Source organism: Pelophylax lessonae, assembly GCF_965119305.1.
Source record: "Pelophylax lessonae genome assembly, chromosome: 11".
NCBI classification, from domain to species: domain Eukaryota; kingdom Metazoa; phylum Chordata; class Amphibia; order Anura; family Ranidae; genus Pelophylax; species Pelophylax lessonae.
Window position 1 is genome coordinate 213,710,400 of NC_138778.1, and position 21,054 is coordinate 213,731,453.

The 21,054-nt window shown below is 46.5% G+C and overlaps 1 protein-coding gene across 2 annotated transcripts in view; it reads left to right on the forward strand.

Moving 5' to 3' along the window:
* The window catches only part of MAPRE1 (microtubule associated protein RP/EB family member 1), an 83,258-nt gene that overhangs the window by 2,158 nt on the left and 60,046 nt on the right, over positions 1-21,054 (forward strand). Inside the window, exon 1 of one of the 2 annotated variants that reach the window (XM_082271662.1) lies at positions 18,171-18,733. The exons of the other annotated variant lie outside the window; for it this stretch is intronic. Within the exon in view, the coding sequence (XP_082127788.1) occupies positions 18,292-18,733 (442 nt within the window). The 5' untranslated portion in view covers positions 18,171-18,291. Of the gene's footprint in view, positions 1-18,170; positions 18,734-21,054 lie in introns of those variants that run through there. 2 annotated transcript variants of the gene reach the window in all.

A 21,054-nucleotide genomic window follows, 5' to 3' on the forward strand; every position in this document is an offset into this window, starting at 1 on the left:
TTTATTTATTTATTTTTTTAGCCATCTGTGTCTCATTTGGGAGACTTCCCTTCATTTCCTGTCCCATAGCCAAACAGAAAGTGAGAGGAAATCCCTGGAAATTAAAGTACAACTAAAGGCAAAACTTTTTTATTTTTTATTTCGTTTTAGATAGTGGAGGGGGATTAGAACCCCTGTCAGTTTTTATTGCTGTCTGTGTCCCCATTAACCACTTTAGCCCCGGAGGATTTGGCTGCTTAATGACCAGGCCCTATTTTGCAATTCGGCACTGCGTGACTTTAACGGACAATTGCGCGGTCGTGCAACGCTGTACCCAAACGAAATTTACGTCCTTTTTTCCCCACAAACAGAGCTTTCTTTTGGTGGTATTTGATCACCTGTGCGATTTTTACTTTTCGTGCTATAAACAAAAAAGGAGCGACAATTTTGCAAAAATAATATTTTTCACATTTTTTTATATGAAATTCCCCCCCAAAAAAATGTAAAAATCAAAATTTTTTTAAATTTTTGGCCAATTTGTTTTCTGCTACATATGTTTGGTAAAAAAAAATCGTAATAAGCGTATTTTGATTGGTTTGCGCAAAAGTTATTGCGGCTACTAACTATAGGAAAGATTTTTGTCATTTTTATTGTTTTTTTTTTTTTTTTACTAGTAATGGCGGCGATCTGCGATTTTTTTTTTTTTTTTTTTTTTTTTTGCGGGACTGCGACATTGCGGCGCACTGATCGGACCCCTGACTGACATTTTTTACACTTTTGGGGGTACCAGTGTCATTATTACAGTAAAAGTGCATATTTTTAGCACTGATTACTGTAGTAATGTCACTGGTCCCCCGAAAAGTGTCAAAAATGTCAGTCAGGGGTCCGATCTGTCCACCGCAATGTCGCAGTCCCGCAAAAAAAAAAAAAATTGCAGATCGCCGCCATTACTAGTAAAAAAAAAAAAAAACATCTGTCCGCCGCAATGTCGCAGTCTCACTAAAAAACTCTGATCGCCGCCATTACCAGTAAAAGAAAATAATAAATAAAAATAACATAAATCTTGCTCGTAGTTATGCCTAGGGGGGTGTTTTCTAACTGTATGGGGGCGGGGCTCGTGGAATCGTCATAGAGACCTGTGATCCTATATAGAGAGATCACAGGTGCTCTGTGATCATTTCAGAGAGAAGAACGGTCGGCTGTGTTTACAACAGCCGACCGTCGTTCTCTCTCAGCGGGAAGCGATCGCGGGTGCCCGGCGGCAATTGGTGCCTCCGATCCCGTGGATAATCACCCCCGCTGCCAAGTGGCGGCAGGCAAGCTTGCCACCCGGACTGCTCCCGCGAACCGACCCATACGTCGGTTCACGCAGCCGAGGCAGGCTGCGGCGGCGGTCGGAAAGTGGTTAACAGAAACAGCTAGGAGGCTTAAAACTGGGTGAGGAAAAGCCAAACTCTGCTACTAAGGTGAGGCTGTGGAAGACGGTCACAGGTCACACACCATGGCAAGACTGAGCACAGAAACAAGACACAGGGGGAATCAGCAAGGTCTCTCCCAGGCAAAGATTTAACCGGTTAACCACTTTACGACCAGTCACTGTGCCTCTACTGCGGCACAGTGGGTCGTTATCGTCCAACGACGTAGACCTACGTTGCTGGACTCCTCCCCTTGTTGGCGGCGCTCGCGTGCCGCCGAAGGCTCGCTCCCGCTGTATTCAGTCACAGCGGGAGTCGGGCCAGGGGAGGAGCGGCGGCGATCGCCGCTGCTCTTCCCCGATCGTCGGGGAATCGAGTTTGGAGATCCGCCCGCCTGTGTAAACAGAGCGGGCGGATCTCCTAAGTGACAAACAGTGACAGATTGCAGGGTTCAACATAGCTGAACATGCGATCTGTCCCTGTGTCACTCAGTCACCTCCCCCCACACACGTCAGTAAGCACCAGGCATACATTAACCCCTCCCTCTCCAATAAAATTAACCCCTTCCCTGCCAGTGTCATTTTTACAGTAACAGTGCATATATATAGCACTGATTACTGTAGAAATGTCACTGGTACCCCCAAAAGTGTCAAAAATGTCAGTCAAGGGTCAGATCTGTCCGCCACAATGTCGCAATCCCGCAAAAAAAATCGCAGATCGCCGCCATTACTCGTTAAAAAAAACCCACCAAAAATGACAAAAATCTTTCCCTTAGTTAGTAAACGTAATAACTTTTGCGCAAACCAATCAAAATACGCTTATTGTGATTTTTTTTTTTACCAAACATAGGTAGCAGAAAACAAATTGGCCAAAAATTTTAAAAAATTTTGATTTTTACATTTTTTTGGGGGAATTTCATATAAAAAAACATGCAAAATATTGTTATTTTTTCAAAATTGTCGCTCTTTTTTTGTTTATAGCGCAAAAAGTAAAAATCGCACAGCTGATCAAATACCACCAAAAGAAAGCTCTGTTTGTGGGGAAAAAAGGACGTCAATTTCGTTTGGGTATGGCGTCGCACAACCGCGTAATTGTCAGTTAAAGTCGCACAGTGCTGAATCGCAAAAAGTGGCCTGGACGTAAGACAGCAAAATCCTCCGGTGGTAAAGTGGTTAAGGACCGCCCGCCGTAGTTACACTGCGTCAGGCAGCTCCTCCTGCGCGAACTGCCGTAGGTATATGTTGGTGGCGCGCCTGCCCCCACTCCTTCAGAGCTCTTTGCCAGAAAGTGAAATCCCACGTGACGTCATCGCGGCTCCAGCCACTCACAGCGTCGGAGCCGCCGAACCCGGAAGAGACGCCGAGTGAAGATTTCAGCTGCCTCAGCGGTGTCCGGGCAACTGGGTCGGGGCTTCGTTCTAAGGTAAGTATTTCATAATGTGCTAGTATGCCATGCAAACTAGCTCATTATGCCTTTTGTCCTGCAGGGTTTTTTTTTTTTGTTTTGTTTTTTTGAGGATACAACCGCTTTAAGAACTATTTTCAGGGTAAAGAAGAACAAGGAGTCCTGGAAGAGATGGTTTGGCCCCCCACAGAGCCCTGATCTCCCCACTATGGAGTCTGTCTGGGATGAGGAAGAGACAGAAGGATTTGAGGCAGTCGACATCCACAGAAGATCTGTGCTTGGTTCTCCGAGATGTACATAGAACAACCTACCTGCCGAGTTCCTTCATCAACTGTGTGCAAGTCTACCTAGAAGAGCTGATACTGGTGTGAAGGCAAAGGGGGGGGGGGGAGGGGGCACACCAAATATTGATTGGATTGCTTTTCTCTTCATTTACTTTCCAATTTGTTAATTGATAAAAAAGAAACTATTAATGCTTCTAGTTCTTCATTTACAGCATTCCTTCACACCTGCCTAAAACTTTTGAACAATAGTGTACATCCATCCTATATAAATACCTGACACGTCATATACTCCCCTGTATACCTGTCATATGTCACATCATATACCCACCCTGTATACCTGTCATATGTCACCTCATATACCCACCCTGTATACCTCATATGTCACCTCATATACCCACCCTGTATACCTGTCATATGTCACCTCATATACCCACCCTGTATACCTGTCATATGTCACCTCATATACCCAACCTGTATACCTGTCATATGTCACCTCATATACCCACCCTGTATACCTGTCATATGTCACCTCGTATACCCACCCTGTATACCTGTCATATGTCACCTCATATACCCACCCTGTATACCTGTCATATGTCACCTCATATACCCACCCTGTATACCTGTCATATGTCACCTCGTATACCCACCCTGTATACCTGTCATATGTCACATCATATACTCCCCTGTATACCTGTCATATGTCACCTCATATACCCACCCTGTATACCTGTCATATGTCACCTCATATACCCACCCTGTATACCTGTCATATGTCACCTCATATACCCACCCTGTATACCTGTCATATGTCACCTCGTATACCCACCCTGTATACCTGTCATATGTCACCTCATACCACCCTGTATAATACTATACCTGTCATATGTCACCTCATATACCCACCCTGTATAATACTATACCTGTCATCTGTCACCTCATACCACCCTGTATAATACTATACCTGTCATATGTCACCTCATACCACCCTGTATAATACAATACCTGTCATCTGTCACCTCATACCACCCTGTATAATACTATACCTGTCATATGTCACCTCATACCACCCTGTATAATACTATACCTGTCATATGTCACCTCATACCACCCTGTATAATACAATACCTGTCATATGTCACCTCATATACCCACCCTGTATAATACAATACCTGTCATATGTCACCTCCTACCACCCTGTATAATACTATACCTGTCATATGTCACCTCATATACCCACCCTGTATAATACTATACCTGTCATATGTCACCTCATATACCCACCCTGCATAATACTATACCTGTCATATGTCACCTCATATACTATATCTTCTTTCACCACATATACCCACCCTATTTAATAATTCAGCTGTCATCTGTCACCCCTATACCTAGTCTGTATACAAACATCCCTGTTATCTGTGCTGCAAATACCCCCCCCCCCCCCAAATATATACCCAGTCTGTATAATAACATCTGTCATTTGTCACCCCTTTTTCCCACCCTGTATAATTTCTCTCACCTGTATAGTATATTTGTAAATCTGAATCTTTTTTTACCCACCTGGTATTAAAATGTCATCTGTCACCATGCTTCCTTTTTACCAGACCTCTTATGAAATGTGTCCATTGTACAGTTGTGAGCAAAAGTTTGCATCCCCTGGCAGAAATTGTGCCATTTTGGCATTGATATTGCGCCAATGACTAATCACGCCGAAAAAACTCTTTTATTTAAGGACCATATGAAGCCGTTTATTATCACAAAGTTGTTTTGGCTCATTTTTAAATCCTAATGATAACATAAATTTCCCCAAATGGTCCTGATGAAAAGTTTCCATCCCCTGGAATGTTTGGCCTTGGTACAGACACACCAGGTGACACACAGGTGACATACAGGTGACACACAGGTTACAATGCCAAATAAAGGGTAACTTCCCACATCTGGGGAATTTTTATTTTTGCAGTTAGTGTCTGTGTATAAATAGTCAATGAGTTTGTTGGCTCTCACGTGGATAAACTGAGCAGGCTAGCTGCTGAGCCATGGAGAGCAGAAAAGAACCGTCAAAAGACCTGCGTAACAAGTTAATGGAAATCTATAGATGGAAAAGGATATAAAAAGATATCCAAAGCCTTGACTTTGCCAGTCAGTACTGTTTAATCACTTATTAACCACTTCTGGAACTTAAAGCGGAGTTCCGCTTTAAGGGCCACCTGAAAAAGAAATGGATGCTCCCAATTTTTTTTTTTTTTTTGGTCACTTACCTTGATAGTGAAGAAAATATACTCAACTTCCTTCCACTTCCTCCCGCGGCCCGCGCCGTCACTTCCGGCTTGCAATGACTCCTGGGAGCTGAACGTCATCGCTCTCAGAAGTCCATGCGTCTGCACCGGCCCCACTCGTCACTTCCGGTGCAAGCGTGTCATTCCCTGCTAAACAGCTTCTGGGAATGCCCATAAGCTGTGCAGGAATGACGCGCCTGCACCGGAAGTGACGAGCGGGGCCGGTAAAGGCGCATTCTAGGAGAAGAGGACACGGAAGAGGACACGCTGGCTTCAGCTGCCCACACCTAAAATGGCAGCGCTGGAGAAGGAATTTTCAAGGTAAGTATTTCTTCTAAAAGGTAAGTGCAACCCGGGACAGTTCAGAGGCTATCCATTGTGGAATGTACTAGCCCTGACTGTCCCGGGGGTATTTTTATCTAAATTTCACCCCCGAGGCCGGAACTCCGCTTTAATGACCAGGCCATATTTTGCGATTCAGCACTGTGTTACTTTAACGGACAATTGCGCGGTCATGCAACGCTGTACCCAAATAAAATTGATGTCCTTTTTTTCCTACAAATAGAGCTTTCTTTTGGTGGTATTTGATCACCTGTGCGATTTTTTTTTTTTTTTCTTTTTTCTGCGTTATAAACAAAAAAGAGCGACAATTTTGAAAAAAAAAAAACAATATTTTTCACATTCTGCTATATAACATTCCAAAAAAAATAATTAAAAAAATCAAAATTTTTTAACATTTTAGGCCAATTTGTTTTCTGCTACATATTTTTGGTAAAAAAAATCGCAATAAGCGTATTTTGATTGGTTTGCGCAAAAGTTATCGCATCTACTAACTACGGGAAAGATTTATGTCTTTTTTTTTTTACTAGTAATGGCGGCGATCTGCGATTTTATATTTTGCGGAACTGCGACATTGCAGCGGACAGATCGGACCCCTAACTGACATTTTTGACACTTTTGGGGGGACCAGTGACATCAGTGCTAAAAATATGCACTGTTACTGTAATAATGACACCGGCAGGGAAGGGGTAAACAGTGTGGATGATCAAGGGGTTAAATGTGTACCTAGGGGCGTGTTTCTAACTGGGGGGCGTGGTTTGTGGAATGACCATAGAGACCTGTGATCCTATATAGAAGGATCACAGGCGCTCTGTGATCATTCCAGGGAGAAGAACGGTCAGCTGTGTTTACAACAGCTGACCGACCTTCTCTCTCAGCAGGGAACGATCGCGGGTGTCAGGCAGCAATCGGAGCTGTCTGCCCCGTGCATCGGGATCCCAGCTGACGAGCGGGGGCTGGAGCGCCCCCTAGCTGCAGGCGCACAAGCGACGTAGCCCTATGTCGGTTTGCCTGGGAGAGCCACACTGCCGCAGTAAATAGGCGGCGTGTGGTCGGCAACCGGTTAAAGTGGTTGTAAAGGCACAAGGTTTTTTTTTACCTTAATGCATTCTTTGCATAAAAAAAACGTTTGTGTGCAGCAGCTCCACTAATACCTGAGCCCCCTCTTAAACCAGCGGTGTCCACAAGAACTTTGGCTCTCCAGGGACTTGCACTTCTGATTGGCAATAGATCCTGCTGCTGTCAGTCATAGCCAGTGAGCCAATCAGGAGACAGAGGGGGCAGGGCTAAGCTGCGGACAGAGCCGCGGCTTGGGAGCACGCCTGTTTGGGTGTCCCCCCTAGCAAGTTGCTTGCTGTGGGCCTACCCGGCAGGAGGGAGGGGCCAGGAGTGCCGGCATGGGGCCCGAGAAGAGGAGGATCCAGGCTGCTGTGTGCAAAACTAACTACACAGTGCAGGTAATTATAATATGTTTGTTATTTTAATGTAAAAAACCAAGGTTTAGCAACACTTTAGAAAGTGGAAAATTCGGGGATCTCTTGATACCAAGCCAAGGTCAGGTAGATCAAGAAAGATTGTAGCTTCAACTGCCAAAAGAATTGTTTGGGATATAAAGAAAAATCCCACAGGTAACCTCTGGAGAAATCCAGGCTGCTCTGGAAAAAGACGGGGTGGTTGTTTCAAGGAGCACAATACAACGATAAAAATGAGCTGCATGGTGGAGTTGCCAGAAAGAAGCCTTTACTGCACCAATGCCACAAAAAGGCCGGTTTCAGTATGCCCAACAACACCTTGACATGCCTTACATCTTCTGGCACAATGTAATCTGGAGTGAGGAGACCAAAATAGAGCTTTATGGTTGCAACCATAAGTGCTATGTTTGGAGAGAGGGCAACAAAGCCTATAGTGACAAGAATGCCATCCCAACTGTGAAGCATGGTGGTGGCTCACTGATGTTGTGAAAGGGGGGTGAGTTCTAAAAGCAAGGATCTTATGAAAAAAGATGGCAAAATGAGTGCAGCATGTTAGCAGAAAAAACTGACAGACTGTTTGCATTCTTCTACACGCAGGGATCCTCAAACTACGGCCCTCCAGCTGTTGCGGGACTACACGTCCCATGAGGCATTGTAAAACTCTGACATTCACAGACATGGCTAGGCATGATGGGAATTGTAGTTCCTGAACAACTGGAGGGCCATAGTTTGAAGACCCCCCTGATCTACAGGAAAGCTGCACATGTGACGCTCTTGGACTCTCCAGCACGACAATGACCCAAAGCCCAAGGCCAGGCTGACCCTCCAGTGATTACAGCAGAAAAAGGTGAGGCCATCACAGTCTCCTTAAAGTGGAGTTCCACCCATTTTCGTAACTTTAGATGTATGTAATGCCCTTTAAAACCTTTTTTTTTTGCTAGTAAATACCTTATTTTCTTGTTTATTCCTCCTCTCCTCAATTCCGGGTCCGATCGGCGATGACGTCATTCGGCGATTCGCAGTGTGTGCTGGGATGTATTCCATGCCAGAAATCTTGCAGTGTTACCCAGGAGCTGAGCTGTATTGTGTGTATTCAGGCCGTGACCTGCCCCGCCTCCGTCCCGCCTCCTCTCAGTGAGTTGTACTGTATGCATTGTATTCAGGCCGTTCTCTGCCCCGCCTCCGCCCCGCCTCCTCTCAGTGAGTTGTACTGTATGCATTGTATTCAGGACATGCTCTGCCCCGCCTCCTCTCAGTGAGGATATAATGCTTTCAGTCCTCGCTCACTGAGAGGAGGCTGGGCAGAGAACGGCCTGAATAAACAATAGGAGGAATAAACAAGAAAATAAGGTATTTACTAGCAAAAAAAAAAAAGGTTTCCATTGGTAAAAGTCGTTTTAAAGGGGATTACTTACATCTATGTAATCCAACGTATTAAAAATGGGTGGAACTCCGCTTTAATACCAAAGAGCAGCTTTGGGGAGATCCACAAATGTGCGGTTTATGCAATAGGACCAAAGACTTTGCCTAACCTGGACTGGAGGCATTTTGCCAAGACGAATGGACAGCTCTACCACCTGCAAGATTTCGGAGCCTCATCGACAACTTTAACCGCTTTACCAACTGCGGCAGAGTGGCTCGTTATCGTCTGACGACGTAGTACTACGTCGTCAGACACTCCCCCTTCTGGGCGGCGCTTGTTTTCATTCACAGCGGGAGTCGGGCCAGGGGAGGAGCAGCGGCGATCGCCGCTGCTCTTCCCCGATCGCCGGGGATCTAGTGTGGAGATCCGCCCGCCTGTGTAAACACAAGCGGGCGGATCTCCATAGTGACAGGGAGTGACAGATCGGAGTGTTCAGCATAGCTGAACATCTGATCTGTCCATGACTCACTCAGTCACCTCCCCCCCCCACACGTCAGTAAGCACCAGGCATACATTAACCCCTCCCTCTCCAATAAAATGAACCCCTTCCCTGCCAGTGTCATTTTTACAGTAACAGTGCATATGTATAGCACTGATTACTGCAGTAATGTCACTGGTACCCCCAAAAGTGTCAAAAATGTCAGTCAAGGGTCCGATCTGTCCGCCGCAATGTCGCAGTCCCGCAAAAAAAATCGCAGATCGCCGCCATTACGCGTTAAAAAAAAAACACCAAAAATGACAGAAATCTTTCCCTTTGTTAGTAAACGCAATAACTTTTGCGCAAACCAATCAAAATACGCTTATTTCGATTTTTTTTTTTTTACCAAACATAGGTAGCAGAAAACAAATTGGCCAAAAATTTTTAAAAAAATTGGTTTTTACATCTTTTTTGGGGGGAATTTCATATAAAAAAATGTTAAAAATATTGTTATTTTTTCAAAATAAACGCTCTTTTTTTGTTTATAGCGCAAAAAGTAAAAATCGCACAGGTGATCAAATACCACCAAAAGAAAGCTCTGTTTGTGGGAAAAAAAGGACGTAAATTTCGTTTGGGTACGGCATCGCACGACCGCGCAATTGTCAGTTGAACTCGCACAGCGCCGAATCGCAAAAAGTGGCCTGGACGGAAGACAGCAAAATCCTCCGGTGGTAAAGTGGTTAATCCTGCCACTTTATAAAACCATGGTCCGACCACAGTACTCTGTCCAGTTCTGGTCACCAATCCTCAGAAAGGATATGTTTGGAACTGGAGAGAGTCCAGAGAAGGGCATCTAAACTAATTAGGGGATTGGAAGACCTTAATTATGTGGAGCATTTAAAAACGCTTGATTTATTCTCCCTGGAGAAGAGACACCTTAAGAGGGGATATGATAGCAATTTATAAATACCTCAATGGTGATCTCAGCATAGAAAATAAACTATTCAGTTGCAAGGAGTGTAAGAGGACACGAGGGCATACAATGCTATTAGAGGAGAAGCGATTTAACCTCAGGCTACGCAGTGGGGGTTTCTACAGTAAGGGCGATAAGATTGTAGAGCTCTCTTCCACAATTGGTGGTAACTGCGGGGAGTATGGCTACTTTTAAAAGACTCTTGGAGATACATCTCAAAGATCAGAACATTCAGGGGTATGGGAAATGAATACGTCCACACACATTACCAATTCTCCAAGGGGATGCAAACTTTTGAGCACAACTGTACACTCTTCACCCTGTATAGAAATATTCCCATAGTGCCTTTCATGTTGTGCTTGTGTCCTGTTCCCCTGTGACCTTTTATGGGTGTCATCTGTCATTTTACACTCCTTTTACCAAGCATATGTACACTATATTACCAAAAGTATTGGGACGCCTGCCTTTACACACACATAAACTTTAATGACATCCCAGTCTTAGTCTGTAGGGTTCAATATTGAGTTGGCCCACCCTTTGCAGCTATAACAGCTTCAACTCTTCTGGGAAGGCTGTCCACAAGGTTTAGGAGTGTGTCTATGGGAATGTTTCTTAACTCCGGTCCTCAGGACCCACTAACAGGCCAGGTTTGCAAGAAAACTGAAATACATCCCAGGTGATCTCATTTGCTGCTCAGTGATTGCAGTATTCTAGTCTGCATCTCCCCAAGGTAATACTTAAAATCTGGCCTGTTAGTGTGCCCTGAGGACCGGAGTTGGGAAACACTGTTCTATGGGAATGTTTGAACATTCTTCCAGAAGCGCATTTGTCACGTCAGGCACTGATGTTGGACGAGAAGGCTTGGCTCGCAGTCTCCGCTCTAATTCACCCCAAAGGTGTTCTATCGAGGTCAGGACTCTGTGCAGGCCATTCAAGTTCCTCCACCCCAAACTCACTCATCCATGTCTTTTTTGGACTTTATGGACCAAGCATACATAGATGCATTCTCATTCTTATTATTGTCTGTTAGCCTATTGCCCCTATACTCATGACCGGTTACCCTGTGAGGCCTTTGAATCTATCATCTGTATCTCCACACCCATCTACCCAGTCTGGCCATTGTGCTTATCACCTGTCATTATCACCTTCTCGCCATTATCACCCGTCATACCCAGTGAGTATTCTCCATAGAAATATGCTCATTATTCCTCTCCTTGTCAGCTCATTACCTGTCCCATGATACCCTTTATGTCTGTCATTTGTCACTTTTCACCCCTTAAACTAGGGATCGACCGATTATTGGCAAAGCCGATATATCGAGGGCCGATCTGCCCTTTCCCCGATATATCGGAATCGGCCCCTAAGGTACCAATATTGCCGATATTCCAGGAAAGTGCTTGTACCAGAGAGATGCCTGCAGCTAGAGGCATCACCCCGGTACCGGCGTCTATAGCCCACGGTCGGCTGTCTTGTAATGACAACCGATGGGGCTAAGAAGCCGCTCGGCTGTCATTACAAGGAGAGGAAGGGGACGTCCCCCCCCCCCCCTCCCGCCACCTTCCGCGGCTCTCCCGTCGCACCGGAAGACCCGGGCATCCTACCTGCATGGCCGCCGAAGACCCGATCAAAGCTGCATTCGGCTCTGATCGGGTCTCCGTGTAAAAACCTGAAAGTGATGTCATGACTTCACTTCCGGGCGCCAAATTAAAAAAAATGACAGCATTCAAAACAGCCAAACTTGGCGTTTTCAATGCTTTTAAGTGCAGAGGAGGGGTTTGGGTCTTTTAGACCCCCAGATCTCTCCTCAAGAGTACCTGTGTAAAAAAAAAATAATTTTTTTTTTTAAATGTCTGAAAATATCGGCAGATATCGGCCGATATGCGATAACCAAAATATCGGTATCGGCAATAAAAAAACGATATCGGTCGATCACTACTTTAAACGTATTGTATGTAGAAATATTTCAATTTTTGTCATTTCAGTCCACGTTCTCTCTGCCTATGGCCTGTCCACCTGATAGCTTTTACTGCTCTTATCTGTCACTCTGCATCCCTTATACCCAGTTTACATAATATTATGTGAGTTATCTGTTATTCTGCACCTTATATACCCAATAGATAAAGGAATTTGGTTATTGTGCTTGTCATGTGACACTCTGCTCCCCTTAAACCCAGTCAGGGCCGTCTTTAACACAGGGCAAAAGAGGCAGCTGCCCTGGGCCCAGTCATTGTTGAGGGGCCCAAAGCAAATAGTGGATTTTGGAGGGCCCAAGAAAATATTTGCCCAGGGTCCAATCAGTATTAAAGCGGTTGTAAACCCAAAAAAAAAAAAAAAAAACCTGCAAGACAAAGGCATAATGAGCTTGTATGCATCGCATACTAGCTCATTATGTATTACTTACCTTAGAACGAAGCCCCGACATGGACCTCCAGACATCGCTGCGGGCGCTGCCACGATCCCTCGGCGTCTCTTCCGGGTTCGGCGGCTCCGGCGCTGTGATTGGCCAGAGCCGCGATGACGTCACTCTCGCGCATGCGGAGTGATTTTCCAGCAAGCTCCCGGCAAGGGAAGCTGAAGGTCCGCCGGACCTTCAGAGTGCATGTGCCGCTGTCGTGAGCGGCTGCATGCACTGCAAATATCTCCTAAACCGTGCTGGATTAGGAGATATTAATTGTACCTACAGGTAAGCCTTATTATAGGCTTACCTGAAGGTAAAAGTAAAAAAAAGCGGGATACTACCGCTTTAAAGACGGCCCTGCACCCAGTATACATAGAAATGTGCCTGCTGAACATGTGATCGGTCATACTACACCCCGGACCCTTTACTCCTGTTATGTTGTTGGCCCATGCCACCTGTGCTAATGCCCTCTATCATACTGCACCCCTTACATGTGTGTATAATATATATTGTCAGGATCAGAGGAGTTACCAGGCTATTGCCGGCCTGCTGGGTCACTTTCTTCTGTAAACTTGCTATTAGTTCAACCAGTAGGTGATTTGTCTGTTCTTGAGAAGCAAGTGCCTGTGCAATAGTCACAGCTACATGTTTAATCAGTTCCTTCATTGCTTTAACCCAGGCCCAGGCACTGTGTGGCTTTAACCCAGGCCCAGGCACTGTCCTGCACCCCTCACGCTGCCCGCATTCTCCACCAATTGTCAGGAGCAGAGGGGTAAGGAGTTAGCAAGAGGGGGAGAGCAGACAGCGGTGACTGACAATCAGCAGCTCTGTGCTCGGGGAGCTTTGAGAAACGAGCGATTGGCGGTGTTTGATCACTTGGTTCTCAGTGTTGGAGCTGGCGAGGAACAGATGTAGCATTGGACCGATGCTACATCCACCTACCCTGTTTCCCCGAAAATAAGACAGTGTCTTATATTCATTTTTGCTCCTAAAGGTGCGCTAGGTCTTATTTTCAGGGGATGTCTTATTTTTTGTTTCCTCCTTCTGATCCTCCTGTGTCCTTTTGATTGCCCCCTCTGATCCTCCTGTGTCATTTATGGTAAGTGATCCCCCCCCCACCCCTGTGCCAGTCATCCCCCCCACACCTTAATTTCCTACCTCAGTCACCAGCTCTCAGTGCCCGACTGACCACACACTGTGCCCCGTGTGACTCACTGTCAAGGCAGAGCGAGCGGCAGACAGCAGCGCGGGCTCTCTGATTGTTCTGTCTGCTCTGGCTGTGCTGCGTCCTACAGTGAGCTGCGCGGCGGCGCCCACCGCTACTGTCCAGAGTTACGGTACCGGAAAGCTTGGGGGGGCCTTATTATCGGGGATGTCTTGTATTTCAGCGAGAGGCAAAACTATTAGTAGGTCTTACTTTCGGGGAAACATGATTCTGCAAAAAAAAAGGTCCATACTTTTCTTTTAAACCAGCCCCAGGCTGACTCTCCAGAATATATATATATATTCCCTGTTCTTCTCCTACTCATAGACCCATGTTCCTTGTACCATTTGACCTGTCTGTCATCTCTCAAGCTGAACCCAGTGTGTATGTGTGACTCATGTCCCTACACATATATGTCAGTGCTTTAAGTGGGCCGGTATGCCACTTCCAAATATGGCTCTTGAGCATACCGCCACCTCTATGTGCGCCTTAGCATACCAGTACGCTCATTTTGGACATCTGCGCCCTCAATTGCCCCCCCCCCCAAGAATATTTCCCACTCCAGAGCCAGACCAGTCACCACCAGTGAGTCGCCCTGCCCCGGAGTCCCAGCCCAGGCCAGGGGGGGTGCTCTGTGGGGACCCTGATGTGGGGTGGGGGGAGGGGCGACAAAATGTATAGGCTATAATAGAGTACCGGCACCTCTTTTGGGCCACTTAAAGCACTGATATATGTGATTCTTTTATTCTGGTTACGTTATAAGCCTATGTGTCATGTGCTTATGACCTGTCCCCCTGTGACCAGTAATGACTGTCATCTGTCGCACTGCTCAACTTAAACCCAGTATACATACTGACATTGCATCCGGAAAGTATTCACAGCGCTTCACTTTTTCCACATTTTTTTTGTATGGTACAGCCTTATTCCAAAATGGATTCAATTAATTACTTACCTCAAAATTCTACAAACAATACCCCATAATGACAACGTGAAAGAAGTTTGTTTGAAATCTTTGCAAATTTATTAAAAATAAAAAAATCCCGTGTACGTAAGTATCACAGCCTTTGCCATGACACTACAAATTGAGCTCCGGTGCATCCTGTTTCCACTGATCATCCTTAAGATGTTTCTACAACTTGATTGGAGTCCACTTGTGGTAAATTCAACTTATTGGACAAGATTTGGAAAGGCACACACCTGTCTATATAAGGTCCCACAGATAACAGTGCATGTCAGAGCACAAACCAAGCCATGAAGTCCAAGGAATTGTCTGTAGACCTCTGAGAAAGGACTGTATGGAGGCGCAGATCTGGGGAAGGGTACAGAAAATCTTCTGCAGCATTGAAGGCCCCATTGAGCACAGTGGCTGTTAATGGAAGAAGATTGGAACCACGAGGGCTCTTCCTAGAGCGGGCCGTCCGGCCAAACTGAGCGACCGGGCGAGAAGAGCCTTAGTCGGGGATGTGACAAGGAACTGTATGGTCACACTGACAGAGCTCCAGCATTTCTCTGTGGAGAGAGGAGAACCTTCCAGAAGAACAACCATCTCTGCAGCACTCCACCAATCAGGCCTGTATGGTAGAGTGGTCAGACGGAAGCCACTCCTCAGTAAAATGCATATGACAGCCCGCCTGGAGTTTGCCAAAAGGCACCTGAAGGACTCTCAGACCATAAGAAAAAAAATTGTCTCATTTGATGAAACAAAGATTGAACTATTTTGGCCTGAATAGGGAGTGTCATGTCTGGAAGAAATCAGGCACCGCTCATCACCTGGCCAATACAATCCCTACAGTGAAGCATGGTGGTGGCAGCATCATGTTGTGGGGATGTTTTTCAGCAGCAGCAACTGGGAGACTAGTCAGGATCGAGGGAAAGATGAATGCAGCAATGTACAGAGACATCCTTGATAACCTGCTCCAAAGCGCTCTGGAGCTCAGACTGGGATGAAGGTTCATCTTCCAACAGGACAATGACCCTAACAACACAGCCAAGATAACAAAGGAGTGGCTATGGGACAAGTCAGTGAATGTCCGTGAGTGGCCCAGCCAGAGCCCAGACTTAAACCCGATTGAACATCTCTGGAGAGATCTGAAAATGTCTGTGCACCAACGCTCCCCATCCAACCTGATGGAGCTTGAGAGGTCCGGCAAAGAATGGGAGAAACTGCCCAAAAGAGATTTGAGGCTGTAATTGGTGTCAAAGGAGCTTTAACAAAGTATTGAGCAAAGGCTGTGATACTTATGTACATGGGATTTCTTTTATTTTGAATAAATTTGCAAAGCTTTCAAACAAACTTCTTTCACGTTGGTATTATGGGCCCTATGGGGTATTGTTTGTAGAATTTTGAAGAAAAGGATGAATTTATTCCATTTTGGAATAAGATTGTAATGTAACAAAATGTGGAAAAAGTGAAGCGCTGTGATTTTTCTCTGGATGCACTGTATACATGTGCCTGCCATGCGTTTGATCTTTCCTGCACCCCTTACACCCAATTTTATATAGAAATGGTAATTTTACTTTTGGTATGGTATTGGCTCATGCCCCCCCACGCCAGTGACCTTTCATACTGAAACCAATGTCTTCTATTATTTTGCATTCACTGTGTGTCTACAGTACTGTGCAAAGGTTTTAGGCAGGTGTGAAGAAATGCTGTAAAGTAAGAGTACTTTAAAAAATATCTATTTAATTGTTTATTTTTAGGCCCCATGCACACAGGGCTTCAGAAAAAACAAGCTGCAGAGCCACTTCTAACACCAGGAAAAAGCAGGAAAAAGCAGCTGTAAAACGTGCTTTTAGTAGCTTTTTCCATTGGCGTTATTGCACGTTTGGCCACGTCGGCTTTTAGCAGCGTTTTTTTCTGCCTCCATTCAAAATCAGTGGTTGCCTAGGAGCCGTCATTGATATGGCTTTCAGGCCATTGATTTGAATGGAAGTCGGATCAGGATGATCCCACTTGTGGTGCGACTTGCGCTCTGAGAATCTTGAGGGGGAACTCCATGCCAAAATGGGAAAAAAACTGCATGGGGGTTCCCCCCCCCCAGGTTCCAAACCAGACCCTTTGAGTCTGTTATGGATTTTGAGGGGAGCCCCATGCCGAAAAAACGGCGTGGGGTCCCCCCCAAAATCCATACCAGACCCTTATCCAAGCATGCAGCCCGGCAGGCCAGGAAAGGGGAGGGGACGAGCAGCCCCACCCCCCCCGGACCATACCAGGCCACACGCCCTCAACATGGGGGGGCTGGGTGCTTTGGGACAGGGGGAGCTTGGCACCCCCCACCCCAAAGCACCTTGCCCCCATGTTGATGAGGACAAGGGCCTCTTCCTGACAACCCTGGGCTGTGGTTGTGGGGGTCTGCGGGCAGGGGGCTTATCGGAATCTGGAAGCCCTCTTTAACAAGGGGGTCCCCCAGATCCCGGACCCCTCCCTATGTGAATGAATATGGGGTACATTGTACCCCTACCCATTCACCCCATAAAAGGCAGTGTATGTAAATAATGACAGGCAACGTTTTAAGAAGTTTATTAAAAATCTTCATCTGGTCTTCTCCACTCTTCTCCCCTCCGCTCTGGTCTTCTCCCCTCTGGTCTTCTTCTTCCTCAGCTCTTTTCCCCTCTGGTCTTCTTCTTCCTCTTGTCTTCTCTCCTCTGGTCTTCTTCCTACGGTCCTCCCTCGACGATGTCTCCGGTGATTATGCCAGCTCCTGTCCGTGCAGCTAATTATATAGCCATTAGGGGCGTGGCCTCCCAGTGACATCACCTGGAGACCCCACTCCCTTGCCTGCAGACCCCCACAACCACAGCCCAGGGTTGTCAAGAAGAGGCCCTTGTCCTCATCAACATGGGGGCAAGGTGCTTTGACATGGGGCTGCCCTCAAAATCCATACTAGACCCGAAGGGCCTGGTTTGGAACCTGGGGGGGGGGGGGGACCCCACGACATTTTTTTCCCATTTCGGCATAGAGTTCACCCTCAAGATTCTCAGAGCGCAAGTCGCACCACAAGTCGGATCATCCTAATCCGACTTGTGATGCGACTTCCATTCAAATCAATGGGCTCCCATAGGGAACCATTGAAGAAAAAAAAACGTATAACGTGGCTTAACGCTGTATAAGCAATGTTAAGCAATGTTAATCAGCCATTAGCAGCGTCAGATGTTTTTACAGCTTGACGCTGCAGCTCCAGAACGCACTGGTCCTGGGGTTTTTTTGCAGCTTAAAAACGCCTATGCCACTTGGAGCTCCTAAAAGCCCTGTGTGTGCATGAGGCAAAAGAATAACATGGAGGGGCGTTTTTAAGCTGCAAAGAAAAAAAGACGTCTGACGCTCCTAACAGAAGCTGCAAAAATGCCCTGTGTGTATGGGGCCTTAATCAATGTACAAAATGCTAAGTGTGCGAACAGAAGAAAAATCTAAATCAAATCAATATTTGGTGTGACCCCTCTTTGGCTTCAAAGCAGCGTCAGTTCTTACACTTGCGCACTTTGTACTTTTGCACAAAGTTAGGGATTTAGTAGGATTGGAGTCAGGTGTATGATTAACCAAATATACCAAGCAGGTGCTAATGATCTTCAATTTCATATGTAGGTTGAAAGTCATTAACTGAAACAGAAACAGCTGGGTAGGAGGCTTTAAACTGGGTGAGGAACAGTCAAACTCTGCTAAGGTGAGGTTGTGGAAGACAGTTTGATGTCACTGATCATACACCATGCCAAGACTGAGCACAGAAACAAGACACGAGGTAGTTATACTGCATCAGCAAGGTCTCTCCCAGGCAAAGATTTCAAAGCAGACCGGGGTTTCAAGATGTGCCATTCAAGCTATTTTGAAGAAGCACAAAGAAACGGGCAACGTTGAGGACCGTAGACGCAGTGGTCGGCCAAGAAAGCTTAATGCAGCAGATGAAAGATACATCCTTCTTACTTCCCTTCAAGATTGGAAGATGTCCAGCAGTGCCATCAGCACAGAACTGGCAGAAACCAGTGGGACCCAGGTACACCCATCTACTGTTTGGAGAAGACTGGCCAGAAGTGGTCTTCATGGAAGAATTTCATCCAAAAGGCCATACCTCCGATGTGAAAACGAGGACATGGCTGCGGAGAGACTGCAGGAGATCAGCAGCACCGAGACACTAAAATGGATGAAAAAAGGTGAAAACAAGGATTTTACTTGACCTTTTGCCACCCACGTAACGCATATGTTCAGTGACAAAGAGGTTGGGCTTTAAAAGAGAAGTATGGGTTTTAATGTTTTCCCCCCAAGTATACTTACCTAGGGGGATGCAGCATCGATCCGATGGTGCATCTGTCCCGTGACGCCTCTACACTGAGAACCGAGCGATCGAACACCACCGATCGCTCAGTTCTGACAGCTGCCCGAGCAGAAAGCTGCTGAATGCTCTCTGCTGTGCTTTGCCTCCTCCTCGCTCATTGGAGCGCTGGGCTTCGGAGGGGCGGGACCGGGAATGGCCGGCTCAGGCTCTCAGCGGCTCACTGAGAGGCTGAGCTGGGTGTCACTCCAGGCACCTGACACCTGTGACGTCAGCAGAGAATGGACTTCAGCCTGCTCTCTGCTGAAAAACGGGTCACAGGAGTGCAAAACAAATTGCACTCCTGCGATCCATAGGAGAAGTATAGCCAAACTATCTTTGGCTATATGTCTCCTTTTTCAAGCCCACATTTCATAGACATGCATCTACACTAAGGACAGGCAATATGCTCCCAGCACAGAGACTGAGCTGTCATAAACCACTCCCGACCTCTACTAATAATTAGGGATGCACCGAAATTTCGGCCACCGAAATTTTCGGCCGAAAATGAGCCTATCCCATTTCGGCCGAAAATGGGTTAACAATCCCGAAATTTATGGCCGCCGTGAGGAAGGAGGAGGGCGCAGCGCAGGTTTGAAAAGTCCCACCTCTGGCCGGCCGCCCACCTCTCAATGATGTTCCTACTACGATCTGTGTATGAATGAACTGAACTGACCTGACACCAGGCGGGAGGGCGGGCGAGCGGCCGCTAATAGCTATAACTATGTGAGCGCTTCACTTCCCTGTCATGCGGGTATCTCCTCTGACAGGGAAGTGAAGCGCTCACATAGTTATAGCTATTAGCGGCCGCTCGCCCGCCCTCCCGCTCGGTGTGTCAGTTCATTCATTCATGCACAATTGCACAGATGGTAGTAGCAGTAGTGACATCACAGGGAGGCGGACCGCCGGCCAGAGACGGGACTTTTGAAAGGAAGGACAGTGACCGGAGGAGCGGACTGAGTAAGGAGATCGCATTCTTGGGATGGGGAGGGACGCTGAGGCGGGGGGGGGGGGGGGGAAGCTGAGGCGAGCTTGCCAATGGTATTAGTATTATGCAGCATGAGGGGGTTAATGTATTGTCACTACTGGTCACTGATGCATTAGTGACCGACCAGTGGCAGTTAATTAACCCCTTTGTGCTGCATTAGTGCAACCAGTATCCGTGCAACCAGTGTTAATTAACACTGATACTGGTTGCACTAATGCAGCACAAAGGGGTTAATTAACTGCCACTGATCGGTCACTAATTCATCAGTGACCAGCAGTGACAATACATTAACCCCCTCATGCTGCATAATAGAAATACCATTGGTAATTAAATTAACCACTTGCCAACCCGTCACAGTACATATACTGCGACAGGGTGGCAGCGACAGGTGTACGTCGCTGCCTGTTTTTGGTGTATGCCCCTCTTCTATCTAATTTAAAATCATTTTGGGAAAAAGTCATTTTCAGTTTCAGTTTTTGGCCAAGGGCATCATGCATTTTCGGTTTCGGTTTCGGCCCAGAATTTTCATTTCGGTGCATCCCTACTAATAATTGGCTCCTGATCATGTGAGCACTGTGACAGCTAATCACAGTGGTCATGTTATTGGGCAGTCTGTCCCACCACCCAGGCGTAAAGAACCATTTGAAGGGACACTGGGGCTGGACGGAAAGGCAAGTGTTTATGACATGCAGTGCTTTGCTTTTTCCTCTCCAGCTTAGTTTAGTAAAGGCCCCTCCAGTCCGTTCAAACTGCACTCATGCACAGTGCATCTTCTCCCAGCTCCCATTTTCTCCGGTGCTTCTTCCGGGTTTCTCGGGCTCCGGCGCATGCGCGCAAGAGCCACCGTTTACGAGACAGGGCTCTGAAGGAACGACATGGGCGGCCGTTCGTTTAGAGCGCATGCACCAGTGATGTCACTGACTAAATGCAATGTAAATATCTCCTAAACTGTGCATGTTTAGGAGATATTTACAGTACCTATATGAAAGCCTTATCATAGGTTTACTTATAGTTACAAGTTACAGAGGAAGCTTTACTTCCTCTTAAAGATGTGCTTGCTTAGCTTAGCTTAGCTCAGTAGCAGTCGCACTGGGCTGTTCAACCTGCGGTCATGCACAGTGCATGGCCTCCTTCTCTAGCTGAGTACAAAGTGGTAGCTAGGGGGTGCATTACTC